The sequence below is a fragment of the Caretta caretta genome, chromosome 1 (assembly GCF_965140235.1).
Source record: "Caretta caretta isolate rCarCar2 chromosome 1, rCarCar1.hap1, whole genome shotgun sequence".
In the NCBI taxonomy this organism is placed as follows: domain Eukaryota; kingdom Metazoa; phylum Chordata; order Testudines; family Cheloniidae; genus Caretta; species Caretta caretta.
Genome location: NC_134206.1, coordinates 120255828 through 120276253, shown reverse-complemented (window position 1 = coordinate 120276253; position 20426 = coordinate 120255828). Strand labels below are relative to the sequence as shown.

General features: G+C 42.8%; 1 protein-coding gene across 9 annotated transcripts in view; it reads right to left on the bottom strand.

The window, feature by feature from the left end:
* TSGA10 (testis specific 10) overlaps positions 1 to 20426 on the bottom strand; it is a 206818-nt gene that overhangs the window by 7991 nt on the left and 178401 nt on the right. For all 9 annotated transcript variants that reach the window (XM_048858212.2, XM_048858247.2, XM_048858223.2 and 6 more), the window contains one exon: positions 17062 to 18688. In XM_048858212.2, coding sequence (XP_048714169.2) covers positions 17062 to 18688 — 1627 coding nt within the window. The remainder of the gene's footprint in view (positions 1 to 17061; positions 18689 to 20426) is intronic.

The window sequence follows — 20426 nt, the reverse complement described above, 5'->3', positions numbered from 1 at the left end:
AAAGTAACACTAACCCTAAAACACTAACTACCTGTGGGCCTGCTCTCTACACAGGAAGTCAATGGAAGTCTTGCCATTGATGATGATGGCAGCAGGATCAAGTCTTAAAGTATCAGGCACTTGTGTATCACTAGTAACTGAAAAATCAATACTGTCAGAGAGTGCCATTTCAGACTGGTGTTTGAAATACAGGAACAACATTTACAGACGAAATCCTAACTTCTGCAGTCTCTGGTACTAATGTCTGGGATTCTTGGGAGCAGTCAGGCAGTCCTGTAGGACTTGTCTTCACTAGAAAATTAGGTTGTGTTAGAACACAACCTTGCAGACATATTAACTAATGTGATGCTCAACTTGCTGTTGCAGTGAGTGTTACAGGGACCATTGTGTTTTACATAGTTTTTTCTGGACATGAGTAAATTCTACTGGAACCAAAGGCTTAAGCACAATCACTGGACAGGATGTTTACTATGACTTGTCTTCACTGCCTGCAAAGTCATGTTTAACACTGTATTAGTTAACACAACTCCTCAGGGTAGTATTCTAACGCTACCCAGTTTTCAATTAAGACAAGCATGACAAAAGAGAGACAGTATGTGGGGGGAAAAAAAAATCAGACAGTAAATTGTCAGAAGAGTCACCCCACTGGTGTCAGCCCTGTAGACTGGTCTACATTAAAAAGTTAGGTTGACCCAGCTACCTCACTCAGGGATGTGAAAAATCCACCCCTCTGAGTGATGTAGTTAAGCTGACCTAACCCATTGGTTCTTTTAGGATAAACTTTTGCAGGCTGACACCAAGTGTGTGCCAGAAGCACTCCTGGTTGTTAGAAAGGGAAGAGCAAAGCCTGAGTAATATTACCTCCTGCCAAGGACCCACCCAGCCCCTGCTCATGGCCCTCAGCTGATTCTGCTGATGAACATGGTCTCTTGATTGCCTGAAGATTCCAGGAGGCACAGACTTAAACTCTGCAACAGGCCTGGATACCCAGCTGCTCCATAGCATTCCATGGTTGCAGCTGCAGTTCTGGTCCTGCTCTCTGCTCTCCCTTGCTCCTAGCCCTTTCTCCAGACTGCTTCTGGTGCCCGATTCCTGCTCCCAGTTCCCATTCCTGGCTCCTGTCCCTGCTCCTGCTCTGGTTGATACTTCAGCTCCGACCTTTGATTCCTGAGTTTTGACTCTTGCTCGCTCCCTGGACTTGGCATTCAGTTTCTGAACACGGCTCTGGCCCTTGGCTCCTGGTTTCTGGCTCCGGCTCACTCCCCAGGTTCAATAACTTGGCTCCTGACTCAGGGCACTAGGCATGGCTGTCCCTGTTTCAACCATTAGGCAGTCCTCGTGCCCTGACCACTAGGCAAGGCTGTCCATAGCTGGGCATTACACCTCCCGGAAGAGGTGAAAGTAGATGATTGGTCTTGGACAGGAATGAAGAAAAGGGCAATTCTTAAAAAAAAGTTGTCATCACTGTCTAAAATAAGAAAGAAAAGATGAAAACACAGAGCTGCAGAACTGTTACTCTCTCTTCTCACAGAAACCTCAGCAGCCAGGAAAAATATTGTCAGAAGTTGTCATTCTCTGGTGTACAGCGCACAGGGACTCCAAGGGAGTGAAGGAATAATCCAGACAACAAGGATGAGGTGTCTCACCCGGGGGCTTGTTAAGAGACACTACCTGAAGGCAGCTGATCACTAAGGGACATGAGTCAACCGGGTGCTCAGACACCCTTACTCAGATAGCTCTGAGGGTGGAAGCTCGGATCTGAGGGATTCTGACAGAAAAGCAATTTTAAACAAAAGCCAGAATGCCAGAATGCAAGCAGGAGGTAATGGTAACGGCTTTGGAGTGACACCAAGAAAAATATTTCCCATGCTCTCCAACCAACAGTGGTAGTACTTGAACTCTTAAGATAGAGTGTCAGCTATTTGAGAGGGAAAAGCTCTCGTGCACAAGGATTAATCTCTCCAACTCCAGGCCAGCAGTAGTACACTGTAACAGGAAGTTCTGTGGAGAGAACTGCAATATGGCTCAGATCATTGCTTAGGTGACTGGATTCCCCTACAAAATTAGACTCCTCCCACAAGAAAATACTGCAGGTGCCTGTTTATTCAAATAATGCAGCACTGGTTGCTTTTCTGCCCAGGATAGCACTGGTTTCACTATGCAGGACTCCCTGAAAGCTAACAGTGCTCGCCTCATGAGCCCCCATGTTCTAATACATTCTTTTCTCCCAAAATGACCGTTTCCGCTGAATCATCCTGCGTCCCACAGAGCCCCACAGCCCAGATGACTGGTATCTGTAACCACTACTGTGGTTTTGACAGAAAGATTCCTTTTAACAGGCAGTTTGCCACTAACCATCAAGTGAGGAAGATTTCACAGGGAAGTTTAGCAGAGCAAAACGTGTCTAATGCTTCTTAAGCATAAGTGCTAGAGAGGTTTAGAAACCGCTGGGTAACTTGGGACAGTGCTACTACAACTGGAACCAGATGATTCTCTCACTGATTCTCACCACTCTCTAGAGATGAAAGCCCAGATTCACAAACAGACTGCATAATTTTTAGGTGCCTAGAAAAATCACTGGAATCAACAAAGCCTGAGTTAGGTACCCAGGCTCCCTATACAACAAAATAGGGAGAGAGAGGTGCCTAAGAATGGGATCCACAAAAGCCAGAATGCTAGGTGGCTCCCTGCCAAAGCGAGCCAGCAGCAGATGCCAATGAGAAGGTGTATCCTAAGCCCCACTCCTCTTTGGGACTTGAATGCCTAAACTCAGGGTGGAGGGAGGCACCTATCTCTGCTTGGGATCCATAGCTGTGAACCTTCTCCTGGAGTCAGGTGTCTACGATTTTTTGTTTTTGTTTTGCAAGAAACACCAGACAAGAAGGAGAAAGAGGTAATGGTGGCACCTTCCTAATAACTTTTAGCCCAGTGATAAGAGCACTTGCCTGGGATATGGGAGACCTGGGTTCAGTTCTGAAGTGTTTCTCTCAGTCTCTCTGGTTGAAGCTGTTCCACTTTGTATAAACGCTTACATCATCATTGAAGCAGCCAAAGCAGGGGCATTTGGGCACTCAGAGACCTTTCTACAGACCTGACTGGACGTTCTCTGCCCTTTGCTGACTGGCTCCAACCCTCTCCCTCCCTCCCAGTCACGTCACACCTGCCCCTCTTACTCTCTTCTCCACTGCTCTGCCCCCCTCATCCCCTTCTATGTCCCCTTTCCCTTTTGCTCACCCTCTCCAACTAAACTAAACTAAACTAAAAAAAAATAAAAATAAAAAAAACCCATGGCACTAACATGCTGTTTGCTGCCACCACATTGTTCACTCTGCTTTCACACCTTTCCCCACCCTGTGTCTGTCTTGTCTGTTTTGACTATAAACTCTTTAGGGCAGGGAGTGTCTACTTCTCTGTGTTGGTATGGTGCCTAGCACAATGGAGCCTGTTCTTGGCTGGCCCTTAGGCACTACCATCAGAAACATGATTAATAATAACAATTAACGTCTGGGGTTGCCCAGATAAGAGACATTTACCAGCACTTGGAGGGGAACCATCCATTCCCCCACCCCACCCCCCTCCCGTAATAAGTTGAGGTCACCCCTGTGGTAATGGACAAGGTGGCAAGTTTAATCCTAAATCACTTATTCATATAACCTTACATCCAAACAAAAGTCTCCATCTGTTTCTTCAGCATTTCCTGGTAGCTGTCCATCCATCAACTTACACTCAATATGGCAAAAACTGAGCTCTTAATCTTTTCACCCAAGCCCTCTCCCTTCCCCTACTTCAGTAATTATGCACACTGCCACCATCCTCCCTCACCACTCTCCTGCTCACTCAGGTGTATAAACTGAGCAGCTGTCTTTCTAGACACATATGACTAAGCCATGTATCAAACCTACTGCTCCCTCCTCTGGAGTGTCTCTAAGATCAGCGCCTTTCCTCTCTGTCCACACACCTAAAACATTAATTTAGGCCCTCATCTCACTCTGCACTACTGTATCCTCCTTCTTTATGGCCTTGACAAATGCCATCTTAAATCCATTCAAAGTTCTGCTACAAAGATCATTCCTGGCTCATCGCTTTAACCATGTCTCACACACACACACCCCTTTGTGTCCCTCTACTGACTCCCACTGCATCAAACAAAAATGGCTTGCCTTCACTTTGAAGATCCTCATGGCTTGCCTCTGATCTAACATCTCTTATAGGATATTGAGCATTTGACATCTCCTTCCATGCTGCCAGTGATGCCAGAATTCCCACTTTTGTACTTTCTCCTGGACTGTCTCTTATGGGCGCTAGAAACTCTCTGTAAAAACCACAAAGTTACCTTATTGTCCTTCTTCAACTGCCCTCAAAACTCACCTCTGAAGTGATACTTCAAAACAATCTACGACTAGACAGCTGACATGCTGTGATCACTGCTTATTGTGCTAAACATAATAGTCTCGTTGTTACCTTGTTCTCCTGTTAGTTTGTCTGTAAGCATCTACTGTCTCTCATTGTATATACTTGGACCATGTTTTTTGCTATTAGTGTAGACAGTGCCTAGCACAATAGTAATGCATTGGTGTCTTTGGGTGTGTAATGGGGCGGTACCCACCTCTCATGGGCACCCTCTTCTAGTTGGGTGTGTCTGCAATTGTTTAGTTTATGGTGACCCCTGTCAGTTTCTCGGGTTTCTCGGGTGGTTTTTCAGTGACTCAGCACTCCAGCCAAGTCACACACACTGTATGTGGGACAGAACAAACCCCTTCCAGGGTATATAGTCTTTACCTTGTCCTGGCCCTAGTATGGTGCTGTAGCCCCAGGGCTTCCTCCCTGAAGGCACAGTCTTCTTGTGGCCCTCCCTGGGCTCAGTCCTTACTCAGTCCCAGCAGCCAGCCAGGAGCTCCTTCACAGCTCCCCTGGTCCCTGCCAGCAGACTGTCTTAGGCTCCTTTCTGGGACAGGGTGTGGCCTCTGGGTCTAGTCTGCCCCATCACAGGATGTTACCATAATAATAATGTTTATAAATAAATAGGAGAAGATGACATCAAGCAGTTATGTTCTTCTTATAACACTTCTTCAAGGTTGAAAAACTCAGCATCCCTGTCAGCCATGTTAGGGGGGCAGCTATCATCTCAAAAGATGGGAAGAGAGCACTCTCGTACTAACGGCAAGCAGCTTTTTGTAATTATTTTCAAAGAAATTATCTGAATCTGTATGGACCTGACCCTGGATGGCAAAGTTGTGACAGTTGCATTCTTAGGAGCCATAGCTGATCTGTTTATCCTTTGGGAAAGAAGCTGTTTTAAGGAACCAGTCTGTACATTTGCTTTTGTGATAGTCTTTGCTATGACAGAAGCCAAGTCTGGCAGGAAAGAGAGAGGTAGAACAGTACTGTCAACTCAGAAAGGAGACCTAGCCAGTGCAGGATTTACTACCGCTTCTACAAACAAGTTTGGCAGAGCTACTGCAGGCAGCATAACAAGTGTGTCAGATTATTTATTATATCTGTTTCCCAAAGGCTTCCGTGAAGGATGGAGGCCCCATTGGAGGGGGGGATGGCTAGACAGGCTACACACATAATAAAAGAGTCTCTGTCCCAAACAGCTTACAGTCTATGCAAGTGATAAAAGACAACGGGTGGATACAACAAAGAATGGAAGCTGGGGGAAGGGAGGATAAGGTAGCAGTCTAAAGAGTATTTGAGACTCTTCTTTAAAAGTGTGGGATTCTGAGGGGCAGTGGAGGCCCAGTAGCCATGGCATGCAGTGGCTATCCAGAAAATAAATATTTCACTCACCTTTTTCCTCAGTTCATTGGCCTTCTGATTCACCTTGAATAACACTTTTCTTTCTTATCTCTTTCAGTCATTGGGCTATCAATGTGCTTTTATGACTTGCGATGTGGCAAGTCAAAGGATTGGGGAATAGAGATAGTCACGGTGGAACCAAGAGTCCTTGGTAGTAATTTTTTTTAAATTAAGGCCAAGTTACAGTAAAACTTGGTATCAAGTCTTAAGCACAATTCAATTGTTGTTTCTGCTTATTACTCACAGGACGAACACACAAAAGTTCCAAGACTTGTGCATTCTACTTTTTAGAGAGACATGGTGTCCAGTGGGCAGGATACAGGATTGGAAGTCAGAAGATGTGTTTTTTTCCCTAGATCTTCTATGGGTTGTCTGACATTGGGCATACCATGAAACCTCCCTGTGTCTTGGTTTCCCCATCTGTAAAATAGGGCTAAAGATACCCACCTTTGGACTACACTTTGAGATCTATGGATTAAAAACATTATATTAATGCTAAGTACTATTCTTTGCTTGTTGCTTCACTGGGTAGAAAAAAATCATTTAAGATATTTAAAAATAATTAGTTATTGAATAACTTTGTCAAGTAATAAAGGGTACTGGGCGATGATTCAGAATCATATTCAGTCATTCAGAATATGTTCACACTCATGGCTGCATCTTTTATTTGTTTCTTTAAAACTAATTTGACATAAGGGGTTTTGAAAGAACTATGGGATTTCCTTCCTCCTCCTGAATGAAGTTTTCCCTCATTTTGGAAATAAGTGTCAAGAAATAGAAAAGTACCGCCAGCCACATGTATATTGAGGTGAGAATCCCTTAATTCTGCTAGTGCTTTACAAGAGCACACTTAGAAAGGGGCATGTTATCTGCCGAATTTGCAGGTCTTCGTCTGCTTTCAAACTTTTCTCAAACAGAATTTCTCTTCCTTCTTCAAGACTATGGGCCTGATCTGGCAAAGGGAGTTTTGCCTGTATAAAGACTGCAGGATCAGACTGTATACCATTATGTGAAGGTTATTCTTTAATATATTTATCTCTAGTTATTTGAACAATAAGATTAAACCTGTAGAACTAATCTTGAGATAAAAAGGGAACTTTTGTTGTTGACGTATTTACTAGGTGAGCGTGGGTGATTTTGCACATTCGTAAGAGATGGAAAAAGAGAATGATTAAATAATCATTGGCCACTGTTATCCATCTGCAGTCCTATATCACTTGCCATATATTTGAAAATTATTTTCTCTAACACTAAAAGTAACTGAAGCTGTAAGGCTTAATTTTTCAGAGGTAGCCTCAGATATTACTCCCACATTTTTGTGTCCACAAATATTTGCAGGCACAAAAAATTACAGATGTATTTTATAGCACTAAGATGTCTAAGTATCTGAAAATGAGGTGCTTACATATCGAAGGGCTGTAAAATAGGTCTATAATAATTCATCACCACAATATCATGCAGGTACAAAGTCAGACTAAATTTGAGGCCTTTTTGAAAGTCATGACCTTAATATGCAAGCAAAGTCATGTATTCCAAGCATATTTTTAAAAGCAAATATTTTCAGAACGAATGCACATTTTTTGGGGGGGGAGGGAGGGGGGCGACCAGGGTCATTGTTTTATAACATACTGTTTGTGGATGCATATTTCATTCCATGTCACTTTATCTTTGTTCATTCATAAATAAGCAAGTTACTTTAAGACAGGCTTTATAAGGTATATAACATTTAGGATATCTCAGCCTACATATTTTCCCTTTGTTTTTTAACATACCATGTGTTTCTCTCAGTGTACACACCTTATGCTTTCATATCAGACTAAGCATCTCCAAAAGGTTTTGCTAAGCAGCTCTGATATCTTTTTTCCCCCCTTGAAGCGGCTGTGCAACATGAGCTGTAAATTTTGGTTGGATCCATAATAGATCCTCCAAGAGAGTTTATTACAGAGAAAACTGCTACCTCTACATCAAAAAGTCTATTGCTTTCTTGGAAAACAGCCCTATCAAAAAATTGTCTGAGACAACTAGAAACAACTTCTTTTGAAGAGAAGTAAGCTTCCTACATATATTGCTTTAATGCAATCCTGGTTAGATATAAAAAAAAGTCTTTTTTATGCAGAAAGACAGAGAGAAGTACTTTTCTTGTAATTTCAAAGCCTGGATTTTCTGGACAATATATTCTTTCGCTCTCCTTCCTTGAATTCCTTTCCAGAATGTCAGTCCTACTACAATTTCTCAACACAAAAGTCAATTACTTTTATTTTTATAACTTTTCAGTGGCTCCAAAAGGCACACACAATGTTCTCCTACAGCGATGGGTTGTTTTTAAGGTTTGTACACAGTCATTTATCCTAAGGCCATGTCTACACTGCCCGCTGGATCAGCGGGTAGTGATCGATTTATCTTGTCTAGTACAGATGCGATAAATCGATTCCCGATTGCTCTGCCGTCAACTCCGAAACTCCACCACTGCAAGAGGAGGAAGCGGAGTCAACGGGGGAGCAGTGGCCATCAATCCCGCGCCGAGAGAACGTGAAGTAAATGATTCTAAGTCTATCTAAGATACATTGACTTCAGCTACGCTATTCTCGTAGCTGAAGTTGTGTATCTTAGATTGATCCCCACCCCCAGTGTAGACCAGGCCTAAGAGACAAAAGGGAATACATGGTGTATTTATATCATGCCATCGATTCTGCAAGCCATTCCCTTGTCACTTTACAAATGATGGCCCAGATCTTGCAAATATTGAGGGATGTGCATAACTTCCCTCATGCGAGTTTAGATTTTAAAGACCTGTTGGGTTAATACTCACGCAAGGAAAGTGATATACATGCTTAAGTGTTTTTGCGAGCTTGTGTGAGGTCATAGGCCACTAACAAGGCCTATGAGGCAAAAAGACATCCTTTAAAAAGTGGAAGATAAATCCTAATGAGGAAAATAGAAAAGAGCATAAACTCTGGCAAATGAAGTGTAAAGATATAATTAGAAAGACAAAAAAAGAATTTGAAGAACAGCTAGCCAAAGACTCCAAAATTTTTTTTTAAATTCATCAGAAAGCCTGCTAAACAACCAGTGGGGTCACTGGACGATCGAGATGCTAAAGGAGCACTCAAAGACTATAAGGCCATTGCGAAGAAACTAAATTAATTCTTTGCATCGGTCTTCACTGTTGAGGACGTGAGGGAGATTCCCAAACCTGAGCCATTCTTTTTGGGTGACAGATCTGAGGAAGTGTCCCAAATTGAGGTGTCATTAAAGGAGGTTTTGGAACAAATTGATAAACTAAACAGTAATAAGTCTCCAGAACCTGATGGTATTCACCCAAGAGTTCTGAAGGAATTCAAATGTGAAATTGCAGGACTACTAACTGTGATCTGTAACCTATCATTTAAATCAGCTTCTGTACCAAATGACTGGAGGATAGCTAATGTGATGCCAATTTTTAAAAAGGTGACCCTGGCAACTGCAAGCCAATAAGCCTCACTTCAGTACCGGGCAAATTGGTTGAAACGATCATAAAGAACAAAATTGTCAGACACATAGATGAACATAATTTGTTGGGAAATAGTCAACATGGTTTTTGTAAAGGGAAATCATACCTCATCAATTTACTAGAATTCTTTGAGGAGGTCAACAAGCATGCGGACAAAGGAGATCCAGTGGATATAGTGTATTTAGATTTTCAGAAAGCCTTTGACAAGGTCCCTCATCAAAGGCTCTTAAGCAAAATAAGCAGTGATGGGATAAGAGGGAAGGTTCTCTCATAGATTGGTAACTGGTTAAAAGATAGGAAACAAAGGGTAGGAATAAATGGTTAGTTTTCAGAATGGAGAGAGGAAAATAGTGGTGTTTCCCAGGGATCTGTACTGGGCCCAGTCCTATTTAACATATTCATAAATGATCTGGAAAAAAAGGTAAACAGTGAGGTGGCAAAATTTGCAGATGATACAAAACTACTCAAGATAGTTAAGTCCCAGGCAGACTGTGAAGAGCTGTCAACCTCTGGAACTCCACTGTCAACCTCTGGAACTCCTTGCCAGAGGGCATTGTGAAGGCCAATACTATAACAGGATTCAAAAGAGAGCTAGATAGATTCATGGAAGATAGGTCCATCAATGGCTATTAGCCAGGATGGGCAGGAATGGTGTCCCTAGCCTCTGTTTGCCAGAAGCTGGGATTGGGTGACAGGGCATGGATCACTTGATGATAACCTGTCTGTTCATTCCCTTTGGGGCACCTGCAATTGGCCACTGTCAGAGGACAGGATACTGGGCTTGATGGACCTTTGGTCTGATCCAGTATGGCCATTCTTATGTGTGTGTGGAACTCCATTAATGGGAGTTTTGTGTGATGTGCCTGCAGTATTGGGTCTCCTATAGATAAATTAAAAAAAATTCACTGAAATGAAGCTAGTTGAGGGTCTGAGGATGGCAACCGAGACACTGAACACTCCACAGTGCCAAAGAAGGAAATAGCACATTTAAAACAAATCACATATTTGAGGTAACACATTTGCAATCTTTTACTCCTGGGGGAATTCTGCACCACTGCGCAATGCAGAATTTTGCAGAAATTAATGTTGTGCGCACAGAATTTCCTTTCTCCCACAGAAATGGGCTGCAGTGCTTCTGGCCGCCACTAGGGGCTGCTGGACCTGGCAGAGCCAGTATCTGGGCAAGGGGGAGCTCTGCAGCTGGGCCGCGGGTGGGGGGAAAGGGTGCGGGTGTCTGGGGGGAAAGGGTGTGGTATATGGGCAAGGGGGGGCCCACAGCTGGGCTTTGCAGGGAAGGAGGTTTGGGTGTATTGGCTGTGGGGGGCACTGTGGCTGGGCTCGGGGTGAGGGAAGGGTTGTGGGTGTCTGGCTCCCAGGCTGGGCTCAGGAGGTGGAGGGAAGGGGCCAGAGAAACAGGAACTGGGTTGTCATAGAGGTTTCTTTAACTCTGTATTCCTGGGAGAATTTGCGTGTCTCTGTATTGTTACAGACATACTTGCTGACAGGTATTTTGAAATAAATGATCAAAATAATTGAAACTGGCGTGATTATGTAGGGTTATTATGACAAATAAAATTTGCAGAATTTTAAAATATTGTGTGCAGAATTTTTCATTTTTTGGCACAGAATGCCCCCAGGAGCAGCAAGCGTTCTGAAAACTTGACTTATATATCATTTGAACGTTTTACACCATGTTTAATCTTATTTCTGGAGATTACATGATTTCCTTGTGTATTAGCACCATGAGCTCAATTCTGAAAAACTCCCATTGACTTAAGTGGAAGAAGGAACAGGCTGTGTGTGAATTATTGCTGTTTTTCCATAAATAGGGACTTTCTGATCTGTTATAAGGTGTTTCAACATTTTAGCTGTTTGGAGGGTGTTTATTTTTATTGCTACCTGCAACAGTCAATTCATCTCCATGGAAATAGAATCATAGCGTGTAAGGCCAGAAGGGACCACCGAATCATCCAGTTGGATCCCATGTACATCTCAGGCCACCATCTGCACTGCACAGTAAACCTTACATCCAAAATTAGACTGAAGTATTACAGTCCACAGGAGACTAGACTATTAGGTGCACAGGGAGAACAGGAAGGACTGAGGTGCACCAGTCTCGAAGGCCCCCGCGTTGACAAGGAAATGATTGTGAGATATAACCAGATAATCCCAGCAAGTGACCTGCGCCCACATACTGCAGATGAAGACGAAAAAAACCCCAAGGTCATTGCCATGCATTCTGATGTGGGAGAAAATTCCTTCCCGACCCCACATATGGTGACCAGTTAGACTTTGAGCATGTGAGCAAGAACCAGCCAATGAAGCACCTGAGAGATTACTTCCTACTGCAAAGAAAAGAAATGTCACAACAAACGTAATTATCGTATATACTCGTTCATAAGCCACATCTTTTTTAGTAAAAAAGGGAAGATTCAGAGAAGGGGGTCGGCTTATGAACGGGTACAGAGAGGGAGGGGTGGGACACAGCTCCTCCCCCCAACAGAGGGAGCAAGGAGAAGCAGCACAGCCAGCAGAGCCAGAAGGGAACAGGAGGGGCCAGAGTCTCTCTGCTTCTGGCCACACTGCCCAGCCCGCCGAAGCAGCCTGTGGTGAGGCCAGAGACATCCTCCCTGGCCCTCCCCAGATAAAGTGGGAATTATAAGGTCAGCTTACGAATGGGTCATAAAATTTTTCCATTTTTACTTATCCATCTTGGTCGGCTTATAAATGAACCGGCTTATGATTGAGTATATACGGTAAATTTTGGATTTAGCCTCCCTTAAGATGAAGATATAAACAAAAAGTTTATTTACATTTGATTCATTTCATGCGAGATAAAAGAAGTAGTTTATTTTTTCTCTAAGTGTGGTTGGCGGGTGATAGAAAAGGTGTTAAGATGTTAAAAATAGTTGGAGATCCTAAATGAGAGTCGAATGGAAAACACATCCTGACTTAAAAATGACAAGCCAGTAGATTTTAAACCCAAATATTTCAAAATCTCTTTGCCCTGGCTGCCAAAATCAACTCAGGATTCTGTGTTCCCTTTGCAATAACTGATGTCATCACAGTAGAGAACTTGGATTCTCAACTCTGATTTGACTCTGGCAGAGGAAAGCAGAACCTTGAACTCAGGTCTTGGAAAGTAAGTGAAGATGGGTGAAGATGGCTGATGGATTTTCAACTATGTATTTTCAAAATGTATTGGTAATCTTTAAGTCAACATGTATGTTATGTTAGGGCCTGACAGAGGCATTCAGGCACTGGGAGTGCAGAGCCGAACAGCATCTCTAGGAGGGAGAGAGGAATTCTGCCTGTGGATGATACAGCCTGATCCCAACCCTGTACACCTGCCCATCTCTGTTGGCCAATATGCATGAGAAGAGTATAGCCCTTTCTCTTCCTCTGCCCCCCTCTTTTGGGGTGCATAGTGACTGTGGGTGCACCGACGGTGCAGTGCCTAGACACAGGGACTTCCATTGTTTCTATTTCTGAGATGGGGAGCACAATGGGCAGCAGAAGTCTGCTTGTGCCATCCTCACATGTGCATTCACACAAAGGCTAATTACGGTTTTTGCTACTGTGACCCACTGGTTAGTGTGTGTCACTTGTCCCACTCTGTATCTGATCCACAGAGGATGTGAATCTGCTATAGCCCCAAGCCATGGAGCTTGGCTCTTTAGCTCAAGCTGTAAAGACTCACGCTTTTAGCCCTGGAGGTCCCCAGGGCCAGCCAAGACGACAGCAATCACACTATTTTAAAACATTTCCTGTTCAATTTAAAGGCACACAGCCACCAAGCCATCCCCAACTATCTCCACAGGCCTTTCTAATAGCCTTGACTGCTGGTTGTGTTTGGGTGTGGAGTCAGCATGCCACCAACCTTACCAAACACTTTAATACCAGTTCTCCAGGTAACTGGAAAAATCTAGAGATTAAATTGAATGGAAGGGACCAAGCTGCTGTTGCGAACACTGAACATAGCAATCTTACTCTCTCCAAACTGCTGTACACGAAACGTGAACTGCACCTCATCATAATAACGATACAGTTTGTTTCCCTATTCAGCATAATTAGACCAGCACTCTTTTCCAGCCCAGCAGCGTCTCATCTTTTGAAAGGTCTAATAAACTTAAAGGATAGAAGTGGCCTGTTGCCAGAACTAGCAGAGGTTTGGATGCAATGCAGTGTCAAGTGGGAAAGAGCAGAGCTGATGGCCTTGCATACTTGGGAACAGATTGTGTCCATCTAGCCACACATTCCTTTGAAGAGCTATGTTCTGGAGGGGTTTGATAGCAACTCTTTGAGTTGTCTCTGCCACTGGCTAAGGAGAATGATGAATTTGCATGTACTCCTAGGTTGGTGAGAATAGAGGGCAGGCCTTTTTTACAGTATAAAATAACTGAAGACTATGTCATCAGTTTGCAGTACTGGTCAGCACACTACTCCATCAATTAATTTGTTCTCACTGGTTATCACAGGGGCCAGAGCTCAGCCATGCCTTATAAGCTGTGAACAGCACTGGTGGCTGATGCAGTAGTGCACCGCCCCAGAAGCTTCTCAGGGCATTAGGGGAGCACACCTGCTGCTACACCTCTTCAGTGGGTGCTGCATAATGTCCCTTCTAAACCCAGCCACCGCTGGGTATTTAGTGAGGATGGGCACAGCCTGCATATCTTACTGAAGACGACGTATCCACAAGCAAATGTTGCCAACCCAGTGTCACATGATAAGCAATACCAGGACAAACAGTGCCATGATCAGATTTCTAAGGAGAAAGATCCACAATGAGACACTCTGGACCTCAGGTCTATATAGAGCAGTCTGTTCCATATTTAAACTAACATTGTCCCTAGTTAGCTCATGCTAAAATGTCAGAAGCCATTTCAATTCTATTTATTCCCTTCCCCCACAGCTATTCAGTGAATACATAGAAAATAGCATGATGGCTTCTTTTATATGCTTAGTCGGTTTCATACAGTTATGAAATGGTCCAGGGTTCTTGTATGAGTATTTCATATCATATACTAAATACGTTTGTAACCCTAGCCCAGTTATTCCAGTCTTGTTTACAGTGAGCAAGCAATGATAAAGCCTTTCAAAGGAGTTTATGGGAGACCATAAATAATGTGCTGAGCATGCTAGACAATTAGTAAACCTCCTTCAATATCCCGGTTAAAAAGAAGGATGAGTCTTCCAGAGGTCTGAGTCATCCATACCCTGAAAGGCTTGTTTGCACCTGCAGAATGTTACTTTTGGAATCACTATCCAGCAGCTCCAGCAGCTCTTTTCCTGTTAAATGAATGTGGTTAACTTGAATTTTTTTTGTACTGGCTGATTTTTTAACGGGTGCTCTGACAGACGCTTTTCAACTATATGACTTTTTTTGAAAAAAAAGCCAGTAAAAATATTTGATAAGGGGTTTTCTGTTTCCATGCTAATATCCATAAAGGCCTTCTCAGCAAGGGAGAGAGGACAGGTCTGAGAGCAGCATTGCTAAATGTGTCTGTCCCCACCCCCACTCCTAACCACACACTCAAGCTTGCTTGCCAGCCTCCTAAGCAGCAATGAGGTAAGGATTCCCAACTTCAGGAACTGCAGAACAGCTCCAGGGAGCCTCCCCATCTCCAGCTTCCCCACCAGGTTCCCATTGCTTCCTGGCACACTACCAGGGTCTGGGGAGTGAGGAATCTGGTAGGTATACCCTCCCCCCCTTAGCTTTCATCTCTCCCCAGCTTGGTGCAGGAGTCTGGAGAGGGAAGATAGGGACCACCATGGCCATCCTCCCAGCTGCTCTTGCTTCCTGGCTCAGTGCAGGGGTCCTGGGAAAAGGAGACACCATCCTGGTTCCAAATGGAGAAACAGCAGCAGCTCTGTTACTGAATTACTGGGGAAGAATGTGCACTTGAGCTCCCCCAACATCCCCAGTGCTGCCTGAGAATGTGGTCAGTAGAATAGCGCGTGATATAGGAAGTATAAAGGCCCATCAGAAAAACCATGAAACTGGGCTGTACACAAAGGGCACAAAGTAAATGCTGGGCCAGATTCTCAGCTGGTATAAATCGGCACAGCTCCCTGGAAGTCAACAGAACTACACTGATTTACAACAGCTGAAGATTGAAACCAATGAAAACAATTTTTCCCTTTAACTTCTTTCATTTACAGTCCTTTTAGTTGCAAACTAGTAAGCATAACATTTTCAGAAAGAGGTGTGATTTTCAGTGTCAATGTCCCTATAACTAAAGAGCAACCAGTAAAGTTTTCTGCAAGTTTTCCAGTAAGATTGTTTATCATTTTACTGCAACGGCAATGAAATGTTACATAATTGTCATGAGCAAACCCTGGGTTTCAGATAAAAAGAGGAGTTAAATCTAACCAGATTGAATGGCTCTATGTCACGTCAGGCAACAATTTTTCATATATTCTAAAGTATGCTTACAAAAGAATGTTAAAAATGTCTGTTGGTGCAGGGGTTTTTTGTTTTGTTTTAATACAGAATCCTTATTCATTCTAAACCTAGGAGAAATCAGCTCTTAGGTAGATTTGGACCACAGTACTACATCTGATTTGGCCACATACACCTGAACTTTGGCCAATAGGTGAGTTGGGTCTTAGGTCTTTCTGTACTGGGCCAAACACCACCACAAAATCCAAATAGCACTGAACTGGGGAAGTTCACATTCAGATATAGACTTGGACCTATCTCTGTACTTCAACAAATCTGGTTGTGAAAATCTCTAGTTACTTTTTTAGAGTCAATATCAAAAATATTGCTAAACTTTAAAATACACAGATTCAAAATGTGCAACAATTCCATTAGACTTCCTGTTACCTTACCAGAGAAATCTCAATGAGAAACCAGACTGTGGCCAGTAGGGTATTCAGGGTCATATTTTCATCTTGCTCTGGTAGAAGGGATGATTTTGAAAAATTCTAACATATTGCACAGTACCCTAACCCCCTTGGACTTTCTTTTAAATAGGTTTGTGGATCAGAGCTTGGCTCTTCCATAGAGTTGCCAGTTTTGGTAGGACATATTCCTGGAGATTTAATCATGACATAATCTTTAATTAAAGATATTTAATTCCTGGAGACTCCAGACCAATCCTGGTGGATTGGCAACTCTACTCTTCCAGTACCCTGGCCATAACAAAAAGCTTCACTATTTCTTATTAAGAGTCCATTCCTGCAGTTGCCTCTGTGTGGGTGGACTCCTGGGCTTGTTGCAGGATCAGGGCCTAACAGTCAGATCCTCAAAGGTATTTCACTGAAGTTCGGCACCTAAAATACAGTTGAGGACCTGGGCCTAAGTCATTATCAGTGACCACCAGGAAAGCGAGTGTTTGGAACTAGAAAAGAAATACCACTTCACTGGGTAATCACTTCATGAGCACAGCCGGGATGCTGCTGCAGACTGAACTTGCAGACTATCTCGCATGGCTTCCATTAAGTCAAAGAGATATGATCAACTCAAATGATTTTGAAACATTACTTTGCTGATATCATTCTGTTTCCCTTTGAGAAGTAGTAGAGGTTTCATTTCTCATTTTTTGTTGCAACATTTCATTTCTATTAAACTGCATCTGCATGTATACAATGCTTCTGCTTTGGCAAACAGATTAGTAAACTGTACAAAGGAACAAATGTAAGGAATGTGTTACTGCTAGAAGTCATCTTCATTGTTTCAAAGAGAAGTATACCTTTCAAGATCATAAAATAACCCTCTCTGAATTCAAATGAGCATAGACAACTATATAAAGTATCAGAAGTCTTACCAGGCACTTTTGAAGGACATGATTTTTTCTCCAAGTCTCTGTCTTTACTTCTGGATTCAGGAGATTTAGTGGCTTTTTCCTGCTTTTCCACGTTCACGTTACTGTTTGCATTAGTTACATTTTGCAAAACAGGCTTCCTAGGCAATGGAGGTTTTGTGATAAGCTGTTCAGAGGACTTTGTTTTAGATTTTATGTTGTCATTCACAGAGCCATTGATATTTACATCAGCAGTTTTTTTGATCTGTGCCTTTTCACCTTTTAGAAGTGATGCCAATCCCTCTTTTTCTAAATTAATCTCTGCACTGTATCTTTTAAACCCCTTCGATTCTGGTGAAGAGCTGTCTCTATCTTTCAAGGACAGTGAAGTGGATCTAAGTTTTACTTGAAAAGGACTTTTATCTTCACTGCCTGGTTGGCACTGGGATACCACTGGAATTGCATCAATGGCCTGAGAAACACAGCCAGCCACCATTTTGTCTGCTGCTTTGCCCGTGACCTCAGAGTCAGAATCTGCCAGCGACACCTGCTTTTTAATGCTATTTTTTTCCTCCTGTAGATCTGCGCCCACCTGCACATCCTCTTTCAACTTATCATTTCTTGAAGAGAGCTTGTTTTTTGACAGGGGTAATTTGGCATTTAATGGACTTTCACATTCTGAGTTTTCTTTCAGGTGGAGGCTGCCAGCTCTTGGTCTCTCCCGTGCTGATGACACTGAAAATTTTCTCAAGGTGCTGAGTTCATGGGCAGCTTTCTCTGTTTTTTCCCCCCAAATTGCCTCCCTGTGTCCCAGGGACTGATTGTTTTCCTTGTCAGATGCAGCTAGTTCTTGAGTGGGCGCAGTTTGCTCCAGAGACCAGGAAGCAGATGACCCCAGCTGCAATGACAAAGCAGGCTGTGGGATGTCAGAGGAAACACAGGGTGAGTCTGTGAGCTGAGAAGACCTTTCAGGTAATTGCTTGCTGGAAGCTGGCAATGCAGCAGACTCCTTCTTTGTTTCCTTATTACAGGAAGTTTCCATGGGTATCTGACCATCCTTCTGTACATTTTTTTCTGGCCCTCTCAAACAAGAAAAACTGCCAGTACTGGTTGAAGTATCCTCTTCAGACAGCAGATTATTCACTGAAGACCCATTAAGAAACTGTTTATTTTCTTGATTTAAAGTATTAACTGACACATCACACACATTCCTGGTGGACACACTCAGTGTTCCCGAGGGCTCTTTTTCCCTTTGTGTTTCTCTGTCCGGAGGGGGATACAAGGTGATTACGTTTTCTTTAGGCTCTAAAGGAGAAGGATAATCTGACTTAGAATGTGTTAATTCCAGCATAGTTTGGCAGCCCTCAGGATTATTCTCATGTAACGAGGCTTCCTGTACAATGGCAGACTCAGAAGCGAACTGCCATGTGAGAGGCCTTTCGTCTCTGTGTCTCGAGCCATGGGGAAAGTCTTTAGGCATTTCAGGTCTCTGCCAGGAGGCCACGTCACTCGTCACAGCTGTGCTGTGTGTCAACTTCTGATGGCTGGTGGTGAAGACTTCATATGTCAAGTCTGTCAGCATCTCTCTTCCATCGTGCTCCTCTTCCTCTGGGGTGCAGCTCAAGTCATTCAGAGACTCTGATTGGGTCCGCTACAAAGAGCAAACAATTATTAAGATTTTATTATTTCTTTATAACTTCACACACTTTTATTTATTGTTTAGACTGTGGCAGAGCCCACACTCTGGCAACTGCTTTCCAAAGATAGAGGAAGACAGTCCCTGTCTTGAACACACATAGCTAATTAGTTTATATTTAAGTACTATATGCTGATTTCATCGTATTATGCTCGGCAAGCTGTATTACGTATATGTGTAATAATTTTCTAACCAAACTATCAAGAAATCAAAGGAAGACGTCATTTCCTGCCCCTACATAATTAACCTCTTTGATGCCTTTATATCTGTAGCCAATATCCAGCAAAGTTGAAGCTGTAGGACTCTGGGGACAAGTTTTTGGGGCTGGATTCACCAGTGCAATTTGGCTACATTGTGGTGCTCCAGTGGCAAAGAGCAGCTCCATCATGCCATTACACATCACACAAACCCTTCTTTGTAAGGCCTGACCTTGGAGCAGCAAGTCCATGCAAAGGGAATAGCAGAATAAAAGTACTCAATACGATAATGTACAGCAGATGGTCTTCTTACCTTTAGTCAAATTGTGACACACCCTTCCAATCTTTTGTAGCTTTTGTTTTCTTTCAAGAGTTAAAAATATTTCACGAAAGCTTATAAAGCATCTATTTATTTGGGAGGTCTTTTGATAACACATCAGGTAAGCTTTTGGAAATATGAACTTAGAACTGGCTGACTATACAGGATTATTTCAAAGCATTTTATTAAGCTGTGGAATATGCATTTTCACACAGTGCCTTTGTTAGCTTACTGAACCACTGTAGTCTATTGTGTAAATCCATATTTTAGATGTAGGTACTAATCTGAGGACTACAAAGCTTGCATTCTAAAGTGACTTATGTCTCATCCTACTCCCAGTTTTGCAAACAACAAAGTTACCATGCTAGTTCAGTATAAAATGTAGACTATTCCAAATAAAGGTCCAGAAATATAAAAACAGGATGTAGATTAGGACAGAAGTGCTCAGGAAAATTGTATGAGGAAAAAATTACTAGTGGTAAGATCTATTAGATAGTGCAAAAGCTTTCCAAGGGAAATCATGGAGGCTCTCTCTCTGGTTATTTAAGACAGGACTGGACAAAGCAATAGTGACTATACTTTGGCAACACTCCTGCACTGGCAGAAAGGAATGGCTTAGATAGCCTTTTCCACGGCTGCTTTTCATGCTTCTCTGACACAGCCTGCATTGTCACTATGCATAGCTCAAGATTGCTTTCCCAAGCACAAAAGTTGCTTACTGGTTTTGAAAAAACAACAAATCCTCTTGACATCATAATTGGGGGAAAATGATATTTATGTCTTTAAGCAAGGTTCAAAATATCCAGACATACTAATGCAAATAATGTATTAAGAGCCTGTACAATTTTAATTAAAAAAAATCAAGATTTGAGACAGAGTCAGAAAAATGTGTTCTACAATGGCTGTCTTTTTTACTCAGAAAAACTTCACTGAGGTACAAAAAATGTTTTTTTGCGAGGGCATATTTTTTGCTCAAATTTTCCACCTTTGCTGGTGAAGCCACATAAGGGTAAAGTGATTGGATAGTCCCACATAAGGGGGATTAGAACGCACGATGTTCCCAGGAACCAGAACTTGGCTCCCACTCATAGGCCATGTGATCTCTTATTTACGTGCCTTTCTAAAGTTAAAAATGTCCCAGTTGCCTTGGGGATTTTTTTAAAGCCCAACAACAAAA